Here is a 19,120-nt window from a genome sequence, read left to right as displayed (position 1 = left end):
AGAAAATAATACTCATCAAACAGGAAAACACAAATTTCCACTGTGTTAATTTTTTAGGATCTCATCCATCCACTTAACAAGACTTGTTTTAGATTTTATTTCTTTTTCCTCTTTATTTCTTTCTGTTTTGCCCATTCAGTTTTTGAGTGTGATTATGTTGTGTAATGATTTTGAAGTTCCCAAAAATAAATAAAAAATGCTAACGTATGTGGTTTTATTAATTATCCACTTCACATGTGCAAAAAAAAAGGTACAAACATTGTTAAAAATATTACTGTTTTTTGTTTTTTAGGTCTTATATGTGTGTTAGATATTAACAATTGTTTATTGTGCAAGTGACTGTGAATGTCTATAAATTGAAAAATGTACAATAAAAAAAAAAAAAAAAAAAAAACTTCACATGTGCAAATACGTCATATCCGGTCCGGCTCTCAAAACAGTCCGCCGTTGTCTGCCCTCGTTTGAAGTCTCGTGTTGATGTTTTCTGTTAGCGTGTCTTTACGTAAATTAACAAAAATATCGTTTTATGTTCCTTTGTGCAAACGTGTCGGTAGTTTGTTGAGTTCACCACACAGCTCTGTATTCACAGTAAATTGTAGCTGCATCGTAAAACGACACATGTCAAGTGAGCCCAAGAGAATCCGCAAAGAAAAAAAGATGAGCGCTAAAAAGATTGGAACTCACAATGGCACTTTTCATTGCGACGAGGTTTTAGCCTGCTTCTTCCTTCGTCAGTTACCGGAATACGCTGTGAGTACGCTGCCGTTTACAATTGAATAAATTAGACATATTTAAATTGGCGAGGAGTGAGTCATGTTTATATTACAAATCCTAATTTGAGGAGTTTCAAAAAATATTGGACTCAAGTGTAATGTTAATAAACAACCACAAGGAGGCGCTGTTGTAGAAATAAAGTAATCTCCTTAAGAGCAATCTCCAAATGTCATGTTTGCTTCGAGGTAACTACATGCGTACAACGTAATACAATAACAGCAAATTAAATGTACAGTATCCTTGTGTAGTTTTTTTTAAAGAATAAATTGCCCAAGTATATCTCTTTATCACAATTTATCATTTATTTATTAATAACAATAATTAGGTATTTGTTTTCATTAGATTTTTTTCTTGTGCCTAAACATTTACCAGTTCAAATAAAACATTGAATGGAAAAAGAGTCATTATAGTCCTGCTTTCTAATTAGTTATAAAAATGCATACAAATTTATATCAATCAGTATAATCAAACCTGCCTATAGTCTGATGTGAAACTATGGAAAAATAATGTAGGAATTTAATGAGTTCAAAAATGATGGAACGGTTTTTAAAGCTTAGATTCGTATATTAAATCATGGTGACATTGCTTTGAAATGCAAATGTATGAAAATGCAGGACGCTTGAGGCAAATATGAACTCCATAATTGATTAACATTAATTTTCATTCTTTTAAAACCTAATCAGAGTGTTTATTTTTTGCTGCTCCCGGGTCAGGATGCTGAGATTGTTCGCAGCAGGGACCCCGCCGTTTTGGCCGAATGTGACGTTGTTGTCGACGTTGGAGGAGAATTTGACCCAAAAAGGCATCGCTATGACCACCATCAGAGGTACTAATCTCTCTTTTTTTCAACTTTATTTAAAATAAGGTTACTGTCCTGCGTTTTAATTTTGATAACAAATACAACATTTAAATTAGTACAAATAAAACATCTAGAAAAACACAGAAATGTGTTAAAAAGTGCAGCAAATCAAAAAAAGCCATGATAAAAGGCGTGTAGTGGATAAAGTAAACCTGAGGTTTTACCTGCTGATTGCCTCCTGAAGAGAATCCTTTAGGGGTTTGTGCACCACGTAGAGATCTGACAAGTATTTATTTTCTGCACCATTAAGCTTAACTGCTAGCTGATGTAGGGACTTAAATGACAGTGGTGATGTGTTCACTTGTTCATAGTTCTGGGTAACATTCTAGTAGTGGTCTTGAAGCAGGAGGGGACGGTCCTCTGGCTGAGGGAGAGGTTGAAAATGGAGGTGAGGACGTCTGTCAGCTCGTCCAGGAATCTTGTCTGGTCCTGCCTCCTTGTGGGGGTTGATGACACAAAGGTGTAGTGTGGTCCCACCCACAACTTAGAGGCGGATTTCTGATAAACTATGCCGTTCTGCAGAAACTGGGTCTTAGAAAATGATAGTTTTTTTTCTTTTTGGCCAAAAAAGACATAATTCTAATTAAAAGACCACTAGGAATGCTTTAAGTAGATCAAAATATGATCAGGGTCACACTTTAAGGTCCACAAACAATAATTGTTGTCTCATTGGGCCAGTTGTTCAAAGGTAAGCTGATCGGATTTTGGTGATCGGATTGGATCAAATCTTGAAAATGGATTGTTCAAAAGGGAAAGAAGGAATCTGAAATCGGATTAGATCCAATTCTAGTTCTAATCTGGATCAAACTTTCAGTTTGTGTTGTTCAAAACTTGTCTGTAGGATTTGGATAACTTTGATCCAAAAAAACTGGATTATCCTGATCCCAACAGGGGGTAGGATTTAAAGGTGGATTCCAGGAGGGAAATGTAGAAAAACTTTAAAATTGGTCAAATAATACATTTGTTTCATTTAGGGTTTATACTTTTATTTATATTTGGCTCTTGACTTGTGTAACCGTTGTAACAGTGATGAAGTAGATACAGTAGACATAGGCTACCAGTTAAGCTATTCAGTAAAGTAAAAACAACCAAAGCAGAACTGCAGATCCGCCTCCTAAAAGCAGAGCTTGGAAATGCTGGTCTCTCCTCCTCAGATTAAAAAACTCCCTGAACATTCTTTATTTTGTTAACTATCGGACATTTAGCCATTTTATTTAAGACGTTTTCAAAATATCCACAATGTATTTGTTAATGTATATTTGTTTTTTTATTTTTTGTGATTCAGTCGAGGGGTCATAAAAGAAATTATGAATGGAAGTGGATGTTTGTTATTTTTGTGTTTTGTCTCAGAATAACAAACTCTTACAGTGACCCCATGTTGGCTCTTCTACCTGTTCTTTACAAAGCTGGGAGCCCGTGTTGTCATATGTTGTCCCATTTAGAGCACAGGTAATCTGGATTTGGTAATCTTGAAAACTGTGTATCTGGATCAGGGTGATCCAGTCCAATGTTGCTTTGAAAAACCGGCATAAAAGTAAGACGGATTACCTGATCCTGCTAACGAAAAAATGTGATTTCCAAATCCGGATCATTTTGATCCAGATTAAACTTTTTGAACAACTGGCCCATCGTTTTGCTATTGTTTCCTGTTGGTGAGAAAACCGTTTTTCATGATTTTATTTTCTTTTAAGAAACTTCAATCCCCAGTTATTGAATTATTTGCTCAAATGTCATCTTGAAAAAATACCAGGTTAATGTGGTTTTGGCTTTCAGTTGATAAAAAGCAGTTTTAGTTTCTGATAGACAAAATTGGCAACCTATCATAACTCATCTCTGATATTAGTCGTGGGCTTTTGCTGCTCCAACATAAAAGTGCTGCTGTCGTCGTCATTATCTGGCGTGATGAATGAATGGGAGCAAACATTTCCCAGTAGCTCCTCTCATGATTTCCCTGAAGCGCTCTGATTAGAAGGCGGAACAGGCTCCAAGCTTTTTATTTTTAATATCTTCCAAAGTTTCCTTCTAATGTTTGTGCCGTGATGTTGAGTGATAAGTTCATTCCAGTTAGGTGTCCTAATGACAATCAGAAATGGCTTTTATGGCCATGACAAAGATCTGACAGGACTCTTCTCCTGGCAGGTGGTTAGTGATAATTAGCACTTCTTCAATTGATCGCCCCCCTGCTGATGTTTCATAAGGCACAGAGTCTGCCACATCACAGTTAGCGGGGGGGGGGGGGGGGGGGCTGTCACTCATATGGCTGTGATGGGAGAAATAAATGGGACTGGACAAGATTAAATGAAGAACATGAAGTTGACAGTAGCTTTGGTGCAGAGCGAGTCGATGTAAAAGCATTTCTTTAAACTTTTAAATATGTATTGCGAGTTTGACAGCAGGTAATGGCAGATTTAAACACCTTAACATTTACGCTGCTGTTTTTTTTTTTTTTGTATCCAGTAAAAATAATTCAAAGTTTTACTTTACAGAACACGCTCTGATGTAAAAACATCATTTTCTTCCTGGACTGATTATGATTTATGATTAAGAACTGTACTGAGAACCAAATAAAAGCTGCAAATAGTCAACTTCTGTAACTTTTGCCAAAAAGTTTTTCTGGATTTGTTCAAACATCTACATTTAATTTCCCAACGTTTACAAGAAAAATGTCCTTTTTCAAACTCAAGTTTTGCAATATTTCTGGAAGGACAGGCTGCAGGGAAAAAAACACAAATAAAAATGAATTACAATCAGCAAACAGGATAAGTTATTGATTTTAATTGCTGCAGATAAATGACAAATTATATCAATACTGTGTTACGTCTTGGCGAATGATTACTTTTCCCTGCATCATTACCAGTAAATTCATGTGATTGAGCTTAGAGATTAGGTATGGAAATGTGTAGAAATCATCTTTTCATCTATTGTAAAAGTGTTCCCAGTGGTCTTATGATGATGCCGTTTTTAGCCACAACAAAAAAACTCGTTTTCTAGGACATATTTTCTGCAGAGCGGCAGAAATTCATTGGAGATTCGCCTTTGATTTTTGGGCGGGACTAACCCTGCACCCCCTTCCCCTTTACTGTTACTAGGAGCTCCTGCTAGCTTACAGCCCTTCACAACCACAGCCTAACATAACCGGTGCAACAAAAATGACGAGCAATATTGGAGATATCCAGCCGTACAGTTTTGAGTCAGATACCACCTAAGACGAGGTAAACAAAGACGTTCATGGATTTATTCAGTTATTAGTGGATGCATAACAATAGAGCGGAGCAGAGAGTTTGTGACCCATCCAGTGTATTTGGGTATTTAACGAATTATCTCTTTTTCCAATGGTCTTTTTTTTGTCGTCTTCTAATTCACAACAATTTGAGTTTTGAGCTGAATTTTCTTCATATATGTTACAGGAAAAATGTACCTGCCCCAGATCTTCAGATGTTCCTTATTAGTAAAAAAAAGATATATTTCTGAAGGGAGAGATGGAAAATACCAAACAAAAAATAATCATAAGCAGAAAATTGGATCAGTTATCAATTAAGATTGCTGCAGATAACCGCAAATGACATCAGTAGTGGGTTTAGTCTTAGCTAATGAGTACTTTTCTGTGCTTCATTACCACTGAATTCAAGTGATTAAGCTTAGAGATTAGGCCTGGAAATGTATAGAAATGGGTACATCTCTTTAATGGAGGGTTTATGGACACAGCAGGGCTGCCATTTCTCTGTTCTTGATTATGTGGACACACTTCACTCGTTTATTTTTGGCAATTCTTTTTCAGTTTTTTTATTTACAAAGAACAATAACTGGCCGAAACATCAAGATGTCCTTTATGTTGTGACTGTACGGCACACTGAGGAAAATGCTGCAGGCCGGAAAAAAAAATCAACCCTCACTCTCTGGAGGCCACTTTAGGTGCTATAGTTCTACTTTCATTACAGTGCTTCCTGAAACACCCTGAAAACTGCTCTGACGTGCCTTAGTGGACCTGAGAACGACATTTCTGTGCCTTCGTCTCTGAAGCGACCTCACTCATCCTTCCATCCTGTGGAGACTGCTAAACAATCCCTCGTTGATTGCAGTTCTTTTTAAAAGCTCGGGGTTTCTGCTCTGGATTCTGATGTTACACAACTGCTTTTAGTGTCATGGCTGACGCCCTGAAAAACCACAAGCCAAAGCCATCATCCATGTTTTGCTTCAAATTTTAATTTCTCGCCTCAAACCAAATCGTTTTCTTTATTACCGTTGTGTAACATTTTTAAAGAGTAATGTTTACGCCCGCTTTAAAACCACACAGCCATTCCACTCAGGGATTTTCCTTTCTCCTTTCTCCTAATTATCATGTAGTGATAATTAGCAAAGGAATGTCACAGCTTGGCCAATTAGCCCTTTAATGGAGGTGATTACCCCCCACTCCTCTAACATGTCACTCATTCATTTGCCGCTCTGTTTTCCTCTGTGCTGGAGCCCAAGCACCCTAATTACACCAGAACTAAATGCTTCTTCTGTGCTGGAGACCACCCATCCCAGCACCTGTCAGGGCAGAGGCGCCCTGTGTTCGTCTGCGCTCTCACTTCTAAACACGCACAAGAAAACAAATGTCAAGGAGTGGTGAAGAATTGTCCATTACTGTGATTTTAGTGTTGGAGCAAATACTCTTTTGATGATTCTGTTCTCTCTTCCGCCTCAGCTCTACAGGTAAATTTGGGCATTAATTCTCTATAAACCTTTGATTTTTACATTGATAGCAGTTAGATCCATCATTTTGATGACATTTTGCTGACCAATCATTGAAACTGTCTTGAGGTTTTAGTCTATTGAGAAAAGTTAAGATAACACAAGGCATTTTAGTGACTTTTAGTACTAAAATTAATAGGCTAATTACAGAAACGTGTATTTGACATGAATATAGTTTGCAGTCAGGCCAGATCACGTCCGTGAGTAGGGATTGTTCCGAGTTGGTCTGAATCAACATCTCTTTGGCAACCACTCACCAATCAGGACTGAGCTTGTTGAAAGGCCACACCCCTACCACTCCAAAGCGGGCTCAGGAGAAACTGTCGAAATGTTTCCAATGTTTGATGTGAGACCACGTACTTTTATTGAATACGGTTTGTCAGTTTAGACGATTGGTCAGTTTATAACCTGAAAAATTGCACTAAAGAAAAAATATTTTCAAAAATAAACGCAAAATAAACATTAAATAGAATGATTGAGTTGTTCACCTTTCGACTTATCCCATCATGGTCGCCACAGCAAATCAGCTTTCACTGATTGCACAGGTGGTTTTGCAGAGAGTTGTGTTCTTCCTGACACAACCCTGTATTTTATCCAGACTGGGGACTGGCACAGGGAGATCCATCCCTTGGCTAGACAGGGTCTTGCCCAAGGACCCACACTGGATAAAGCTCATTGTGCCCTCTGGGAATCGAACCCTGATTTCCTATCTGCCAGTTCTGCACTTAACCGACTGAACTTGGCAATACTTGAATTCAGTTATTTTTGTGTTTGTGCTCTTCAGGGGTTTTACCGAGAGCTTCAATAGTTTGTGTCCGGAGAAGCCATGGGTCACCAAGCTCAGCTCGGCCGGCCTCATCTACTTACACTTTGGCCGTCGGTTGTTGGCGCAGCTGATGCAGTTGAAGGAGGATGACCGGCTGGTGGAGTTGCTGTATAACAAGGTAAGAGATTACAAATTGATGTCCAACACCCAAAAATACCTACATAGCCTACAATGCCTTACATAGAAAACCAAACCTAAAGAGGCTATTTTTAAAAAAAGCTAAAAGGATCGATTACAGTTTCTTTAAAAAAATTACGTCTTCTTGAAATGTCTTTTCTCAAACCACAAGTGTTTTCAAACTTGTTAGTATTTAAAAGTAACAATAGTCTCTGGTCTATCTGTTCGGTGACATAGTGAGTGGTTTCAAGATGGGAAGGAAAATCATAGATATTCATGCTGAAGGTGAAAGCTTTAAGACCATCTTCAAGCAGTTTGATCTTTCTGTGACAACAGCTGCACATTTGATTCAGAAGTTTAAGGCTCAGAGGACTAAATTCAACCTCCCTGGTTGGGAAGTCAAGAGGAAATTTAAGAGACAGGTGACAGAAATGGTTATCAAAGATCCCTGAACAACCTCCAAAGACATTAAAGGTGAAATTCAAGATCAAGGTACGTCAGTGTCAGATCGCGCCATTGCTGTTTGAGCCAAGTTAACCTCATGGGAGACGATCAAGGAAGATGCAACTGTTGAAAGCAAGTCCCAGGAAGAAAGAAGTTCAGAATGAGAAGTCACAAAGCATCTGGAAAAAGGTGCTTTGAACAGATTAGATTTTCTTTTTCGAGGCACACCAGCTCAGTGTCCAAAAGGGAGAAGTTCAGAGAAAAGAAGACTGTCTGCTCCGTAAAACATGGAGGAGGCTCGAATATGTTCTGGAGCTGCTTTGGAGCATCTGTGCAGACATCTCAAGACTATGAATAAAGAAACCCTCTGACATGCAATTTTATGCTGAATTTTTTTTATCTATGTCACCATCTTCAGAAATTTGCCACAAGAACGTGTTTAAAACACCACAAAAAAACACCAGTGTGTCTTGAAGGAAAAAGTGCAGCCTAGGTCTCAATTACAGACTTTGGCTATGTCTGTATTCCCACCCTAACCCCTATATAGTGCACTATGTAGTGTGGTCCCCATTTTGTAGTTCTGTCCGAATCTACAATTCCCAAATCGAGTGCCCTAGAAACTTCCCAGAAGTCTCTGCGAAAAACCAGTGAGCATCGATGCTCACGAGATTGGAGAACATAGACCACAATGCATTGCATCTGAACAATTTTTGTTCAAAGAAATGTATTTAAATGTATTTTTTTAATAATGTTTTTATCTTCAGAAGACAGTGGACTAATAAATAATTGTTGCAAAACGCTCCTATCAAATAAATCTTAACTTCATGAAATCGATGACGTCATATTCAACTTAAAAAAAAAGTAGTGAGCATGGTGTCCGAATTGCTTTTAAAATTCAGGGCCCTATATAGTGCTGCACTATATAGTTTTTTAGTAGTTGGGGGTTAGGAAGGGAATTCGGACACAATTCATGTCCCTTCAACATCCCAACGACCCAAAATACAAACATTAAAGCACCGGAGTATAGACAGCACCGAAACGTTGAACGGTTTTGAAGTGTTCTTCAGTTGGTCCTGATTTAAACCAGAATACACCCTTTAAACCTGAGATAACTGGAGCACTTTGTGTATGTATGACTGTTGTAAAGGCAATTTACCTGCAGTCTTTGTTTTCAAAGGTAAAACTGGATTATTTAGTTTTTATATATTATTTTTCTTTTAAATTTGCAGTACCAAATGTGATTTTTAGTGAATGTTTTATTATCTGTGTCATTTTTAAGTACCGGTAGCCATCTTTTTTGTTGTTGTTCTTTTTCAATTGTAGTGTAAGCAACAATGTTATTCTTTTGTTCAAGATTATGGGGAGGCTGTGGTAGAGCGGTTGACCTTCAATCGTAATATTGCGGGTTCAATTCCCGCCTTAATCCCCCCATGTGTCAAAGTGTCCTTGGGCAAGACACTGAACCCCACCTTGCCTCTGGTGGAAGGTTGGCGCCAGTGTTCGGCAGTGGAGCCGCCACCAGTGTGTGAATGTGTGTGTGACTGGTTGAATGGGACTGTGACTGTAAAGAGAGGTAGAAGAGCGCTATATAAATGTACGCCATTTACCATTATAGACTAGAAAAAAAATTAAAAACATATAAATGTTTTTATTTCCACATTTTGGACAAACGTGTTCAATTCTTGTTACATAGTCATGTATGTCTGTTAAATAGTTAAACCCTCAGGAGCTGCTGGTACCCAAAGGCTCTCAGTCATTTCAGTCAGCTAAATATGACACCAAAATAAATAATATATCTTTTTAGGTCACTTATTCTTTTAATATGTCTGTTTCCTTTTAGTCCCAAATGATCAATTGTATTGTATTTTTGAAGTGATGCATGTCTTGTTGTCAGTTATTAAAAAAAACAAATTGAACGCTCCGTTTTTTTGTTCCAAACCTCAGTTTCATTTGCATTCGACTCATAAAATGTCAGCTCTTTGATAAATTAACCTGGTGGTGTTCTCAGAATGTGATCTTTGTTCACTAAACATGTCTCCTTGTGTTCTGTGAGCTGACACCGGAAAAATGGCTCCTCTCCAATCCAGCATGTTGTCATTTCAGCTGACGCTTCCTCTCTGAAAGTCTTCAACTGATTTCATTTGGAACATTTACATAGGCATTTGATTATTATGCCACATGTCTCTTTTGTTTAACTGCAGCTGTATGAAAACTTTGTGGAAGAGGTGGACGCCATAGACAATGGCATCTCACAGTATGACGGGAAGGCTCGTTACAAAATCTCCTCCACACTGAGTTCCCGGGTGGGGTATTTGAATCCTCGCTGGAACAGCAAGAGTCAGGATACAGAGGTGAGTCTAATTCCAACAGTATGACTTAACAAAGTGCAAATGGTGTTAAAAGCATTGTTTGCTAGGGCGAGGTAGATGTTATTGGCACCCGAAAACAGAGTAGCCATTGAAGAACCATTGCTTTGGGTTCCAAATGGAGAGAATGGAGCCTGAGGAGGTACCAGGTACATTGGCTGGAGTTTGCTCCACCAACCTCAAAAATGCACCAAATCAGGTGAACCTGATAAAATCTTTGGGAATTTTGAGTTCACTCACCTGCCAATCAATGAACACGGTTCCAATTCTGCAGAAATTTGAGCTTTAATAAACCAAAACAGTTTATTTTAAAGCTAATTGTTAGTGTTTTGTTGGATGTTTTAGGATGGGAGTCAATGGAAACTGCTCCTTTTTCAGAGTCCAGATGCTATCCAGGCTGTGTATGTGTGAGACAAAGTGTCTCGCCTCTTGATGATGAACCAGGCTTGAAGAAAGCAACAAAGCTTTGGTCTTGGTCGTGGTGGAGAGGTTTTGGTCTGAGCGTTTAAGGTTGTGGACGGGTGTCTCTCTAAAGAGACCAGGTCAAACAGGTGCTCCTAACTAATATACAGGTAATGAGAGGAGGAAAGAAGAGCTTCTTAAAGAAGACCTAACACATCTGTGAGGGACAGAAGTCTGGCTTGTTTATAGAAGGTAAATACTGGGGGTGGCTGGGCGCTCCTCCTTCTTTTTCACATTCCACCATCCATTTTAGAAGAACATAAACACTCACCTGAGCACAGGTGTTAGCTCACCTTTGCACTAATAGTTTGCATGATTGAATGAATGAAAGATTTCACACTAGTTGGTTTAAAGGCATAGGTATGCGTTCGTGAACACTATCTGTTTTGTGTACATGTTGACATGTGAACATTTTTTGCAGCTAGCAGGTGTGTTGATAACATTTGAGTGTGTGTGGACAGGCCCCGCCCTTTTTGTACCACATTTGAACCATACCGTAATGATAAACAACCAGTAAACCTGTCTGCTTTATGCTGCTTCATGGTCTTACCCCCCCCTCTCACTATCACCCCCCCCCCCCCCCCTCTGACATCCCTCCCTCTTCTTCCCTTCTTTCCTTTTCCGTCCGGTCCAACACCAAAGATTTTCAATCATGGTTGAAATGAATAAAAGTTTGGCCTCAATTACAAAAGGGGTTTGTTCAGTCGCACCTTTGGTTTGTCTGAAGATTAATAACCCCTCTTGTTAAAGTAAAATATGTCCAACACAAGAGGCCCTCAGCTCTCATCTGCCTGCCTAGCTGTTGGACAGGACAAGTTAAAAAAAAAAAAAAAAAAAAAAAAAAAAAAAAAAAGAAGGTAAATACTTATTTTCTGTACCGTTAAATTATTTGAAAATCCTCAAATGAACATTCCTAGATCATTTTTGTACATTCTGTCTTTATTTTTGATAAATATTACATACCTCCCATGTTGAACTTTTTGCCCCTCCATAAATGTATTGTTTTTGCAATGTAGGATGAGTTGTAAATATATTATTACAAATGAAATATGCAGGTAATGCTGCTGGTGACAATTTCCATTTTAGAACTGCAGATTTCTGCGGCAGGAACTTTCCCTGCAGTGATTCCCACGCTTTAAACTTTCTGATGTATGTTAAACCCAACACCACCTATGGATTCAAACAGATCCACTAAAAATATTAAACAGATGGAGCAGCGCTGAAAAGTGTGCAGCTTTTTAAATATGAAAATAAAGGACTCATTCGGAAAGAAAAGGCTAAAAAAAGACAGCATCTCAAACCAAGACTGCAACAAAATGCACATCTTTGAGCACAGTAATGTTTCCATTCTGCACAGATAGTAAAGAAAAGTAATGTTGTGATTTCATGCACCTTCACGGACTTTGCTTCAGTGGTTTCAGCATTCACAGCTTGCATTATTCTACTATCTGACATGTGGGCCATGCTGAGAAACAACTTACAAGCCTGGACAATTTGTAGCAGAAATGGGAGGGATACAAACACACAACTTCAACTACTCACTTTTATCTTTTTAACATCTGAAGATTATATCAAAATATCTACAGAATTAGAACTGGAACTTGATTATATTTCAGAATTGAACAATTCTAATAATTGGATTTGCCGATTTACAAAAACAGTCATACAAATAGTTGGCAAGCATTTGGAGATTATTTTCCAACATAAAATAATATTTAAAAAAAGATTGAAAAAAAACATTTTTATTGTATTTATTTATTATAAGCAACATTAAAATTAAAAGTTCAGATGAACGCTAACAGACGTGTTTTATATCCTTTAACATTATGTTACACCAGACTTTTAAAGATCCACTTTGATGAAAATTGTGTTTTTGTTGATTTTTTAATTTTCTTGTCACATTTATATAACAAAAATAAAGAAAATTAGGCTTAAAATTGGATTTCAGAGTATTTATAAATCAAATCATTGTAAATCAGGAGTGGACTGAAAATGCAGTTTGATGAAGTTTGTAGTTATTTGGAAGCTACATCCGGCAGGCCACAAGCTTCCTGCTCCGCTCCATTCCGATGCATCCACTTGCAGACAAATAGATCCATGAACATCTTTGTTTTCCTCGTCTGAGCTGACATCTGGCTCATAACTGTACGACTGGATAGCTCCAATATTGCCCACCATTTTCGTTGCACCGCTAATGTTAGCTTGGGTGCGTGAGGGGCTGTAATCTAGCGGGAGAGAGTGTAAACAAATGGGTGATGGGAAAGGGGGGGTCGAGTTGCTCCACGCCAACAGTCCCGCCCACAACTCAGAGGTGAATTTCTGATGACCTCCTGCCGCTCTGCAGAAACTATGTCCTAGAAAAGCAACACAGGTTTTTCTTTATTTTGGCTAAATATATAATAATAATAATTATTATTATTACAATTAATATTTTAATTAAAAGACCACTGGGAACACTTTTACAATAGATAAACTGATATTTGGAATTGGACTTAAATAACTTTTCTCATTGATAAATGTCAATTGATTATTCTTAGAAAATGTGATCTAAACTGTAGAGTCATATATATTTTCAGTTTTCATTTCTTTAAAATATAAATAAAGGTTTTTCTAGTCTGTTGACAGTCGCTGTGGCTAAACAACAATGGAAAATGTGCAGAGTGTTGTGGGGCAGTGGAGTCAAATCTGTGCCTGAAGGTTAATTATAGGCAGATGCAAAGATAGACTTGGAAAAGGACCTAATTTATTTATCTTTGTTGCAAATGCCGAGTGGAAAAGCCGGTCAGGAAAGAAGCAGATGTTCTTCAGCACAGAGAGCACAGCTTCTCACTCAAGTCCATTATAAAGACACGTTTTCATCTTATTGGAGTTTTCCGGATGTATCTTTCATTGTGTCAGGCTTTCCTTTTAGCTCCCTTTAGGTGATTCTTGAAGGCCATTAGAGACTGCGGCTCGGCGGGCTGTTGCAGACTAGGAACAGATCTGGCTCGAGTAGAACTGTGATGATTTGTGTGGAGCTGCTCGTTCAAATCTTTATCTCCTCTGCTATCTGACTTTAAAACAGAACTCGGTTCAGTGAAATTTTGGTGACAGATGTTAGAAATGAATTGATTATATAAAAATGGTATCTCAGTTTCTAATAACCTTAATGATAATTCTAACTTGCGCTCTTTGTTTTTTCTTCTTTCTTTTAAATGAACGACATTGTGTTAGGAGGGTTTCAGAAAGGCAATGAAACTGGTTGGGGAGGAGTTCATGGACCGCGTGGATTTCTACAAGTCCTCCTGGCTTCCAGCTCGTGAGGTGGTGGAGGCAGCAGTCAAGGAGAGACATCAGGTAACAGAACTTGGTCCAGATTCTGTTTCTATCGTTTTGGCCAAATGCAGCAGCTGCAGTGACTGACTGGTTGTTCTTCCCGTTGTGTTTGCTTTATTAATGAAGAGTTATTTATGACTTGCCATTTACTCCTCAACACCGATCTGATTGGTGGAAGCTAGTTGCAGATGGACAGTCATTATAATGGCTTTTTTTATTCAGACATTTTTCTGCAAGTGAAAAGGATAATTGGTTGTGCCACCATATTTTATTTTTTATATTCTACGTCGTGCTCTATATTAACCCTGATCTCCATGTTTTTGCAAACAATGATTGAGTTCCATGATTTTGTGCTTGTCCTTTATTGTTTTCAGGTTGATCCCAGTGGGGAGGTGGTACTGTTCTCTCAGGGAGGATGTCCGTGGAAGGAGCATTTATTTGACTTGGAGAATGAGCTCCAGGTGGAGACACAAATCAAGTTTGTCCTTTACCCGGACCAGAACGGACACTGGCGAGTCCAGTGTGTCCCTGCTGATCTCCACTCCTTTCAGAACAGGTACTCCTTTAGTTTTTAGGATTATTTTAAGGCAAGAATCTCAACCACCGTTTGTTTCAAAGTCACTTGAAGGTCAGTCCTGCCCTCACGAGAACAGCTTTTGATCGTTCATGTTAGGGGAACGCCTTGACGGAGTTACAGTTCCAAAGTCAGGCATGCGGAGCTCACAGGAGAGTTGTGACTGTCTTACAGAAAAGGAAATTTTACCACAACAAGCTTCTTTGAAAACACAGCGACAAGCACATCTTTTGGGTTTTCCAGCTGATTTGAGCTCTTGTGACAGAGATGAAACAGGGTACATGATTTAGCTTTCATGCTTGCTCTGGCGTTTGACAGCCGCCCGCAGAGGGTGTACATGTTCTATACTGAGAGAAGATCTCTTAACACAGATAAAAATACTTGTTTGTCATAAGACAGAGACGCTTTTGTCAAGGCAGCGGTTTTGTTCTCACATTGCTCCCACAGGAGCTGAAAAAGATGTAAACACTGTGAGCCACCTGAGTCCCGTTTTACACGCGCACACACACCTGCACGCACACCCACACACACACACACACACACACCCACACACCCACACACCCACACACCCACACACACACCCACACACACACACATACACCTATCACTCAAGTGTTTCTTTGCAGGTTTTTTTCATTATAATGCATATTTATGCATTGTTGACCTTTCTCATGTTTAAAAATGTTTTAATAGCAATATGACTTTAAATAATAGCTGCGTTTCTATTGCAAATATGCGCAAAACTTAATCGAAATTCTAGAAATGCCAAAAGAAAACTGCAATTTCGCAATTACCGGTACTCTGTTTCCATAAAATCATTTATGCGAATAAACACAAACCAACTCGCATTAAGTCATTCAAAAACAGGGATGTGAGCTAAGCTTGGATTTGCAGCATAACGTTTCAAATTTCCGTCTGTGTTTATCTCATGGAAGACACAGAGGATATTTAGAGATCGGATTTTTATATTGTGATTGTCCACACATGTTGATGCCAGGTCTGAAGAGGTTACAGAAAAGAATCCCACAATCTCTAAAAAACAACCAAAACTAATTAATGGTTCCATTGATATGTCATGAATACTCATCATATTTATGCTACAAAATAAAATCATAATTTATTTGTCAGAGTGGAGATGTATAAACTACATCTGATTAAAAATGTTCAATGGTTGTGGAGATACTAAAGCTACAGTCACAACACTTTCCCCACATGACTAATCTTTACTAGTTAATAGTTAACTGTTTTTACTAGTCAATATAGCTGTACTAGTTTTACTTGACTGTCAAAGCTACTTCATAGAAGTGCTCTGTGTAAGTGTTAAACAATAAATGAAGGTTAATAAAAGAAAAATAGGGGAAAAAACCCAGATCTGTTTATTAAATCCATTCATTTTTTAAATGTTTTACAAAAGTCTCGGATTGGGACTCGGAATCGGCAGATACTCAAAATCAAATGACTCTGAATCGGAATCAGGGCCAAAATAAAACCTGATTGGGACATTCCTATAGATTACAGTTACAATGTTTTGTGATTATAAATCTGACAACATTAGAATAACTGTAAAGAGCAGGTCTGTGTACTGTCCCCCATCAAAAAGTCTGTACCTGAGTACAGGTAAGTGGTAAGCTTTAGGCTTTTTTATGCAATAGTATTAGAAAACATTAAGGAAGGTCTATGTTTGTGCCTTTGGGTGTAGCTCAGGTACTTCTAAAGACTGTCAATGAGAATTTGCACTGTAATGTTTTTAGATGATGATCTATGATATAGAAGGAACATTTAGATATTTAAGCCTCTGATGAATAATTTGAACCTAATCTTAAGTTAGCTACAAGTAAAATATTCACAGAGACATCATTTTAGAAGGTGATAATAGGGCTGAAGATAGATGACTCCCTTTGGTCTTGGTTGTAGAATCATTGCAGACGTTTGTCCTGTTTTTAGGACTGCATCATGCTATGGTGGTTTTCTCTAAACAGACATGGAAGCTATGCTCTTAGTATTTTGATTTGGGATCAGGAACCAACACTTTTTCTGTGATATATATTTTTACTACAGGACGTTTTACAAAACGTTATGGTCTAAAAAGGCAGATCCTGGAAAATTGTAAAAACAAAAAGTGTCCTGGACAGAGTTCTGTGAATCTCATTCTTTTAAAAATGTTGCAAGTGTAACAGGTAATGAAACTAAATGTAGGTGTAACTGAAACAGAAAAAGCAAGAACAAAAATTAAACAAAAAACAGGAAATAAGAAGAAATAGAATAAAGAAAGCCTTTCTTTAGGATTTTTAGTCTGCTTATATTTTGACATGAAAATACTTTTCCAAAGTTTTGTAAACAATATATCAAGCATTTAAAAAGGTATGGACAAAATAATTGGACAAAACATGATTTAAAACTTAAAATGTAAATAATTGCAACAAAATAAAATAAAAAATTGGGCAGGGTCCATTTTAAGGTCACATATTTACAATATTATTATCAATATTTATGTAGAAAGTAAAGTAAGAAGTTTCAAAGAAAAAAAACATCCCTAAAATCGAGACTTGTGGAACCCCAAAGGAGCTGTAAAGCAAGTAATGCTCACAAATAGCCAATCGGGTACCGTGTACACCAAATCTCACCAAAGTTATGGCGCCTGGAAAGTAAAATTTTGTGGTGTTTGCAGTAGTTTCAAATTCTTTATTTGAGACACAGATTCTCATCTGCTGATGTTTTTGCTCAACAAATGCTGACTGTTAATTCAGTGAGTCAGTTGCTTTGATTTTACACAAATTCAAACACAACCGGATTGGAAGGAAAAGTTTATTTAGCTGGATCTAATGAGTGTTTAGTGTGCTAGTTTGTCTTTTGTTTGTCTGTCGTCTTCTTTTCATGTATTTAAAGTATTATGTATCTTTCATTAACCAGATGTAAATATTTTAAGTGAGAGAATGTCTGCCTCACACAATCTCTCACACACTGCACAGCAACAGCAGTCAGATAATCTTGATTTCTAATCATGAGCTTCAGCTGCTGTGCTTCATGCTTCTCTTTGAATTCAACTTTTTAGTTGTAGTTCAGGACAGATGCCTCACGTTTGGATCAAAAGGCAAAAATGAAGCGTAATTATAATACCAGTGTGTACCATTTTTACCTGCTTAGCAAGGAAACAAGTTTTTAGTGTTTTCTTAAATTGTAAAAAGCAAAAGGTACACTGATGGTGGCTGGATATAAAGTTCCATGGTATTTGAAATAAAACACTTTCTCGACGGCAGATTTTATCAGCTGTCTTTTCATTAAAGTTAATTCTGTAAAAGCCATAATTAAATTTCATCTATCAGCACTCTGCAGCTGGTGCTGACACTCGGACGAATATTGTTTGGCAGTGAAAAGGCAAAAAGGTTTTGTAACAGCGTAACACAACCACAAGTTGTTTTTCTGTTGTTTCTTTGAGATATTTATTTGACATTTCATTTGTTGTGCTGCTTATCTCATATTTAGGCAAGTCTTTTTACACAAATTTATTTAGGAAAAGCAAAAATAAATGTTGTTTTAGCGGGACAGTGTTGATTTTATGACTTCTTTGTGACTTGGTATCACTTTTAAATGAGCATAGGCACACTTAATGATAGTTTAAAGGTCAGATTAGATTGACAAATATTACCATCACTTTTCATAAACTTTAGATTTGGTTATTTTTTTATTAATATGTCCTACTACATGAATCATTAAAGTTTAAAACATGGATTCCTCTGTTCTCATCTCGCTGATGCTGATCATGTGTAAAACTAGATTCTTTAATATATTTATAATGAAATATTTGCAGGAGGTCAGGGTTAGTCAGTGCTAGACGGAGGGATTAATTGTTCTTCACTCAAAATGAAATTAAACTTTAATATCTACCATCTTTTTGTTATTAATATTAAAATCGGGTGAGCTTTTACTCACATATGTTGGAATATGGGAGTATGTGTTTTTGGAAACAGCGTCGTTTAGGGGATCAATTTAGGACAGACTGAGCAGATGACGATAAATGCTTGTCCTCTTTTTGCTTTTTAATTAAAACTCAAAGTATTTTTTTATTACATTAGAAATTGCTGCTGAAAAAAACTTTTTAACAAATATTTATGAATTTAGGAAGATATTCTCCAGAAAAACAAATCAGTAATGCAACAGCTACATTTTGAAAATCATAAAATGGAAATAATTTAGCAATAATACACTTTGGTGTTTCCTGTCTTCATCAGACATTAAAACCTATTTCGTGTTGGAGAGTCATTCTTTCATTTGTTGAAATGCTAGAACAGAGGAGTTATTCTTGAACTGTCCTTTTACTTGAACCAGAATATGCTTTTAGCTTGGCTATTCACTGGTCTCATTACTGATTAAGGGTTGTTTGAGAGCAGTGGGAGCCTTAGAGGGCATTGTGCCCGTTGACACTGGTAGAACGTGAATTGCCATTCTTTGTCAGTTTCATCAGCAGGTGCTGTGTCTATATTCACCTCTTTTTACGATCTGCCTCTCTGGCTCTCTAACAGTTTTTTTGGTTCTCTGCTTCGTTCCTCATTTACTTCAGTTTTTTTCTCTCCATAGCATAATCGTCTTTCTAGTTTTTGAATTAATTTTTCTCTTTAGTTTCATATCATTATCGTTCCTTATGCTTTATG

At 37.4% G+C, this 19,120-nt stretch overlaps 1 protein-coding gene across 1 annotated transcript in view; it reads left to right on the top strand.

Moving 5' to 3' along the window:
- Positions 1-425: 425 nt before the first annotated feature.
- Positions 426-19,120, top strand: part of c5h12orf10 (chromosome 5 C12orf10 homolog) — a 58,982-nt gene continuing 40,287 nt past the window's right edge. Inside the window, exons 1-6 of the mRNA XM_004068672.4 lie at positions 426-750; positions 1,488-1,600; positions 7,152-7,311; positions 9,956-10,105; positions 13,796-13,918; positions 14,272-14,453. Coding sequence (XP_004068720.1) covers positions 478-750; positions 1,488-1,600; positions 7,152-7,311; positions 9,956-10,105; positions 13,796-13,918; positions 14,272-14,453 — 1,001 coding nt within the window. The 5' untranslated portion in view covers positions 426-477. The remainder of the gene's footprint in view (positions 751-1,487; positions 1,601-7,151; positions 7,312-9,955; positions 10,106-13,795; positions 13,919-14,271; positions 14,454-19,120) is intronic.

Source organism: Oryzias latipes, chromosome 5 (genome assembly GCF_002234675.1).
Source record: "Oryzias latipes chromosome 5, ASM223467v1".
Taxonomy (NCBI): domain Eukaryota; kingdom Metazoa; phylum Chordata; class Actinopteri; order Beloniformes; family Adrianichthyidae; genus Oryzias; species Oryzias latipes.
Note: the sequence above shows the minus strand (reverse complement) of the source record. Positions and strands in the feature narration are given on the sequence as shown.